The sequence below is a fragment of the Theobroma cacao genome, chromosome 3, assembly GCF_000208745.1.
Source record: "Theobroma cacao cultivar B97-61/B2 chromosome 3, Criollo_cocoa_genome_V2, whole genome shotgun sequence".
Classification (NCBI taxonomy): Eukaryota; Viridiplantae; Streptophyta; class Magnoliopsida; order Malvales; family Malvaceae; genus Theobroma; species Theobroma cacao.
In genome coordinates, this window is record NC_030852.1 from 5,892,027 (window position 1) to 5,899,140 (window position 7,114).

A 7,114-nucleotide genomic window follows, 5' to 3' on the forward strand; every position below is an offset into this window, starting at 1 on the left:
GTTTTTCTTAATTTCAATTTGAATAGGAATATAGTAAGTTAGTTAAGGAAGATATTTTTATAAAAACATCGGAAGAGACTTATAAATATATTAGAACTATAGGTTAACAACTTGAACTTATCTAGTAAGTAAAAAGAGAATAGAAAAGATTCAGATGAAACATTGAAGGGATGTTGTAGTTTTAGACTTTTAATTGATTAATTCTAGTTAAATTGTTACTTTTGCTTTCAATTTTAGTTTTAGTTTTTTTAATTTTCATTACTCTAACTTCAGTTGTTTGGGTAGGATTAAGTTGAGTTAATTTTAGTACTTAAAAGCATTTGGGCAATTCTCCGTGAGAATGAACTTTCTTTTCTATTATATTACTCGTTAACAATACATGCACTCGCATGGTAAATCCGACAACAATTGTATATTTCGAAAACTAATGGACTCATGTAGAATTATAGGTAAAACTTAAAGGTATTAGTGTATTTTGCCCAAAAAATAATTTTTTGCATTGGAAACTTAACTGGCTAGATTCCAATCTTCTCTAGTCTTCTCCAATAATGCTAGATTGAACATTTAAATTTATAAAATTTTGGATTTCTTTAATTTGTTTAATTGTTGGGAAACCCCTTAGTCATTTTTTAATGAGATTACATTTACGGTTAAGATTCATCCCATCTCTTGTTAACAAGTGATTTATAACATTTTATCTTATCAAATTTTCATTCAATTATGCAATCCATAGAGAAGAGGGATTCACCATAATCCGAACTTCGACTCTAACATCTTTCATAAGAGATCTACTTCAGTGAAAATTTAGATAAGTTTTGATATTATTTATCACAAGTCCACATTTCAACTTAAAAAACATGGTAAAAAAAAAAACTCTTTTTAAATCCAAAATTCATTCGACCTCTGATGTAAGATCCATAACATGACACATTGCAGGCTTCAGATATTAACTTAAAAATAGGTTCCAGCAATAACTAAAACAGAGAACCTGGATGCTACTCTAGAAGTTCTTTCTTATCAGAATTCTGCAAGGTTAAAACTTTTAAAAGGCACACTGTCCTGTTAAAATAAATAAATAAATAGGGAAGCACGATGGAGATGTAACTATAGTGCCAATGGGAGAAAAACACTCACTTGCATTGACGAGAATAGAATGCAAAATGGCTGAACCATGCCATCTATACACTGCAAAATTAATACGACCCATTCTTTAAAATGGGTGTGACTATATAAATGCAAATATGCCATCTCAGTCAAATGCAAACAACTCATCTAACTGCTCATCAGTCCATTGTGGAAGTGAGCCACTTGATATTGGTAGCCGTCGTTGTTTCTTGTCTCCATTGTCAGTCACAGTCTTCTGGTTGCTAGCAACGCCAACCAAGTTTGCACCACCGCTGCTTTGGTTGCTTTCCAGGTGATTGCCACTTGCTGCCAGATTCCGTGGGCTGGACTGCTTCTCCAGCACAACATTTTCCTCATACTCATTGGTGCCAGCTAGTACTGCAGCTTTTTTCAATCCACTAAGAATATCCTGCCTCACTGAATGACCCTTCCCTATGAAGGCATTTTGATTTCTATTTCTCTCATTAATACAGCAGCTGCTTCCCAGTGCTTCATTGCCTTCAATTCCTTTATCATTATGCACTCTCCCTCTCATGTAACCAGTCTGTCTGAGGCTGTTCATAATTCCTTCAGTTCTCTCTTGTGACAGAGTGGACACTTTCTGTTGGATATATGGCTGTTTACTGTTTTCTGCAGGAATAAAAGGAGATAAACAGTGAGAATAACATTCAGCATTACTATTAAAATGATCTGACACAGTGATGATAAAACCAGTGGCCTTGGGGTTCATCCCAGGATAAATGGTATTGGGAGTGGCTTATATCATGTGTTAGGTTCCAAATCTAAGCAATAGAAGATGGAGGGGGGTAATTTTGCATTGTGTAACCTACCCGTTGAATAGGGAAAGAAACCAAAAAAAATTATCAATTGTACTGCAAGTAGAACAAAACCAAAACTTTTCCTGGTTAGATAACAAAGAGAAGCCATTCATCAAAGAAATCTGTAACCTACCAACACCATGATCGGTTGGAATGACTGTTGATGCAGGATAATTCTGTTGTGATGGAGGCCCACTATCCTTTGAGATTGCCTGCAAAATTTGTAAATAACATCGGCAAGTAGTGTAAGTATCTAGGGTTTCTTTTAATGTGAAAAGTAGATTTAGAAAGGCTTTTCCTCAGATTTTAGATGTTTGAGATCTTTATTTATTAAAGATCTAAACATTCATATGCATTTGATTTTCACAGTTAAAGTTTTAAGTAGCAAGTAAATTTCTAAACTTAAAGATTTGTGTGAAAGCCATGCCTTAGGAAACAATCAACATGTAACAGTGGTAATGGGAAAAACTTCCACTCATGCATATAACACCAGACATCATATCATAAGCAGTTATCAACATGGCTGTGGCCAACATATTTAACAGCTACCAGGAACATGATTGTTTAATTAGTAATCACTAAAGTATAACAACATGATGACTTGAAACAAATGTGCCAAGGGTAACTGGCCGGAAATTCAAGCACACAGGTCCTTTGAACAGCTGACTTGCACAAGTTACATTCATGGCAGTGCATGAAGTTTGAAAAGGGCATACTTCAAGAATCTAGCGAATTAGATGTATCTGATATTGTGATTGTTCAAGTTGAAAAAAAATGCTTTGCATCAATTGAACATATAAACTAGTTAAAATTTCAGATGCCCTAACCATGCTCTGTACAATTTTGAGACTATAAATTCTAGTCAGAAAAAATAGATGCAACAACAAAAATCTAAGTATATTTTATGGTCTAAATGCTCAAATTAGGGTTAAACATTTGGATACTTTTTCAATTAAATGCCAAACGTTTTAATTGTAACAATCAAGGACCAAATGTTTTCGATTTCTTACAATTAAGCGTTACATTGACAAGTGGATAGAGCATGTATCACACGTGACAAAAAGTCGCATTGAAAATGTAGTTATTATATGTCATATTAAAAATTTAGTTGTTACACACGATATTAAAAAAATAATTGTTACACGTCATGTTAAAAATTTAGTTGTTGCACGTCATGTTGAAAAATGTAATTGTTACACGCTATGTTGAAGATTTAGTTGTTACACGCCATGTTAAAAATTTAATTGTTACACGCCATGCCATAATTTGAATCATTTTGACTTGACAAAAAAGGCTTTTTGACAAAATTATTCTTCCATATCTTACCCTTCCAAGTCAGCATCCACATCATGCGCATGTCCTACATGCGCCAAACACATCTCACCTTGGCCCTTAATTTCAAAGAACCAAAAACCTTTGGCCCTTAATTGTTACAATTGAAACGTTTGACCCTAAATTGATAAAAATCCAAAAGTTTTGACCCCAAAATTAAACATTTAATCTATTTTATGAGGAATCAAGACTAAATGTCGCACACAGGCATTATACAATGTAGGTATATTGTGTTTCAAATTTTTTCATTAATTTCAAGGATCTGAAAATAGAACCAATAAGAATTCAAGGTGCTTAACAAGTTTTGAAAATAGGTACTTTAGGTTGTCCTTGTCAAATAGCATGCTGATGATCTTTCATATCTGTATCTATACTAGCTGGTTTTAATGCTCAACGCATACTCTGATCTTATGACATCATGTCAACTATGATGCCATATATGTGGGAAAGCAAGTAGTTATAATTTGATGACTAAAAGCTTTTGGTTGGATTACTTATAAGCTAAGAAGAATTTAGCAACATTTTGGGCATGTACCATTTTGCAAAGGACAAGTTAAAAAGTGCTCAGACATTTGACTGACCTGTATTAAGGAAATCAAAGACATTTAAGTGGTACTCGAGTCACTAAGTTCGATTGTAGCAATTTTGTGAAGAAAAGAAACATCCTCCATAAGAATGACTGTTTTTAGGAATTGGTATATCATAAAAAGCAGGACCAAAACAGAAAATTTAGAATTTGAGATGGTAAAGTGTTGATGAGAACTATGAGGTAGAGTTAACATGCTTTACTTTGAAATAATGGATCATTACTGTAGTGTGTTGGCAATGAACTGATAAGAGTAAACTTCAAATGATATTGAAAGTCCTCCAAGCACAAAGAGGTAATAGAAGAGGATTATAAGTGCAATAACAAAAAGAAAAAAGAAAATTTCTCATAGCAGTTAAGAGACATGTGCAAGACATTTTGAGCATTGGTTGGAAAACCAACTATGTCTATGACCAGCAAGACAACAAAGTAGTATGCATGGCAAAGCATAGACAAAGAAAATATGAGTCCAATTGAAATTATCACAATCATTTCAAGCTGTATAAATCAAATAGAAAACAGCTATTTAGGACTGGGACTAGCACAATAGGGAATAAGGTCTAATTCTGATTTTCACTAAATGCTGTCTTCAATGCAATCTAAGCTCGGTTAAGAAATCACCAGCCTGAATTTTACGCCATAAATGGACTCCAGAAAGCAACATATCAAACATAATTTCTCTGATTGTATACTGTCCATGATTTTTTAGGATTGGCAATAACGGGTAGAGAATTGAAACCATCTGCCATGACTATTTCTAGAAACAACCACTTCTTAACAAAGTTTAATCATCAAGAAGTTGTTGTTCAAAGTTAAATATATTTTTATATTTTGCATTGGTAGCTGGAAATATGGTTCCAGTTAGGCCAAACGAGCTTGATAATATGGGAAACAGAGATGTGACTAGAACAAAAGCAAGTGCTCTAACAGGAGTATTAAGTGTAAAGATTCACTAGGAAGTTCGCTAATTTTAAACATGTACCTTGACAACATTGCTGAGTGTTATATTGAGATAATGTGCAGAGCGCGAAGGTGAGAAAATTGAAACCTGAAAAGACAATGCTTCAATCAAACTCTTGACACAAGTGACAACATTGAAAACTATAATTTGACACAGGAAGTTCCACAGACAAAATTCCCCTACTAGGAGCCATATGAATGAGAATATCACACTAGTTCTAAGATGTAAAGTATAACACCACACTCTGTACACATTTACCATTCATGACTTAAATTATTTTAATAATTGCCCAAAAACAATAGAAAAACCTTCTGCAATATCAAAACTGTGCCAACAGATATGTCTTTTCCAAACCCTCCCTCAACTAGGACTTTGCGATGAATACTAGCATCAATTGTACCTGTAGGATCCTGAAATCAAATCATAGGCTCATCAAATGTTCTTAATATATAGAGAGCATTGAACCAAAAGAAGGAAAAAAGAAAATTAAGAATGCATTACAAGCAAAATCCTCTAGTTATTTTTACCTTGAGAGTCACCATAAGATCACCAAGACCATTTGGGGTACAAGATTTGATAACGGCAACAATCTAATTGAATATAAAATTAGAAATTGAGAAAAAACTAAATATCAATTGCACTCTTGTATGAAATAGATAAGTTTATTTAGCCTTGGAAGCTTATATTTCCATTAGTTGGACTACTGATTATATGAAAAGCTTTTTGAGTTATTGAAAAACATAAAAAGCAATGTACATGGCAAACTCCAGAGTCCCCACGCTGTCAATTATTGAAAAAGCCATACCTGAGCTACTTTTCTATTGCCCATTTTAGGTTCAGTCTTGATCCAGCTCAAAGGAGTACCAATTGTCCCGCCATCATCAGCCAAACCTTTCGTCAAAAACAACCAAACAATCTCTAAAGTCTAAACACCAAGAAACCCAGAGATCTAAACCGCTTTGCTTATTACTTTTGATACTAGCTTTTTACTTTCTCAAAAATTGCTATAAGGCATAATCACAATTTGACAGTAAATGAACAAACCACAAAATTGCATCCCTAAATTTAACATAAACGAAGTCTAAAAACAAATAAGAGACTAAAAAAGGAAAGAAACAAGAACCTTCGCGGCGAATAAATTCGAGGGCAAAAAGCCAGGGAGCACGCGAGAAGTCGTCATCGTCGGCGCCAGGATCTTCTACGGCCCTCCTAATATACTCCTGGGTTGGAAGGGGCTCTTCGCCAATGCCGACGGGATTGCTTTTGTTCTGAATTTTTCGAAGCATTGCGGCTTGAACGGCTCCGGCAGGGCCAGGGATGAGGCACGGAGAAGAGGGCGGTGGAGAGTTTGGGGTGGGTTGAAGATTCTTTATAGGAGATGTAGGGGGAGAGTATCGGGGTTTGCGTTTGCAAGGGCGGAGGAGGGAAGGGAGGTCAGAGGCGTCGAGGTCAAGAGCTTCCCAGGGGTCTGGTTCCATTGTTGTCTTTTGAAACGCGGGAAATGGAGTTTTGGGGGGCATTTTCGAAATAAATGGACACTGATTTATTTTACAACATCGTATAGCCCGTTTGTAATGCTCAATTATATATTCACACATTTTTATTTGATCATTTGTTTGTTAACCAAAATCATTTAAGCCTAATACTATCTCGTGGTCCGCGTTTGATACGAGGAAAGTTGCTCAAATTTCCTGCATAATGAGTGGTAAAATTACTTTGCCGTGTTTGATAAAATTAAAAATCAATATAATATAAAAATATATTGTAATTACATAATAATTGATAGAAGAAATCATATTATCATTAAACATTACTGTAATGCTACTTTATCATTTTTTTGACAAAGCAAAAAATATGATTTACCATTATTGACTTCATTTTGTTCTAATTGGAGAGATTTTTTTTTAACTAAATATCAAAATAAGCCTCTGAATTATATTAAAAAAATTAATTTAATCCATATATTTTTATTGTATTCAAATAAACCCCTTAACTCTTATTTGCGGTCAAATAAACCCATCTTTCTTATAGTTCACTAACCACATCCTTTTGTTAGTCAACTATACAGTCAGTAATTTTTGATATCATGTCATTTACCACGTTACATATTGACGTATCATCTTAATGACATTAATACTATATGGCAAATGATGTGATATAAAAAAATTATTGACTAAGAATTGGGTTTTTTTTTTTTTTAACTCATCCAAATATCTAAAAATTATTGATTAGGGGTTTGAAACAAAAAAAAATAAAAATAAAAACCTAATTGCTTCAAACTTACCATTGTTT

General features: G+C 33.9%; 1 protein-coding gene across 1 annotated transcript; it reads right to left on the reverse strand.

Annotated features, from left to right (window-relative positions):
• Positions 1,061-6,507, reverse strand: LOC18604356. The gene is made up of 7 exons (XM_018116808.1): positions 5,946-6,507; positions 5,628-5,713; positions 5,350-5,412; positions 5,131-5,232; positions 4,844-4,909; positions 2,077-2,155; positions 1,061-1,755 (listed from the first exon to the last, which is right to left on the reverse strand). Exons 1-7 carry the CDS (start codon positions 6,418-6,420, stop codon positions 1,250-1,252), a joined length of 1,377 nt encoding a protein of 458 aa, XP_017972297.1. The 5' UTR covers positions 6,421-6,507; the 3' UTR covers positions 1,061-1,249.

Coding starts and splice junctions, on each gene's coding strand:
- LOC18604356 (XM_018116808.1), bottom strand. CDS start 6,420: ATGTGTGAATATATAATTGAGCATTACAAACGGGCTATACGATGTTGT. Junction 4,910..5,130: donor CAGTTTTGATATTGCAGAAG/GTTTTTCTATTG, acceptor TTGTCTTTTCAG/GTTTCAATTTTCTCACCTTC. Junction 1,756..2,076: donor TCCAACCGATCATGGTGTTG/GTAGGTTACAGA, acceptor TTATTCCTGCAG/AAAACAGTAAACAGCCATAT.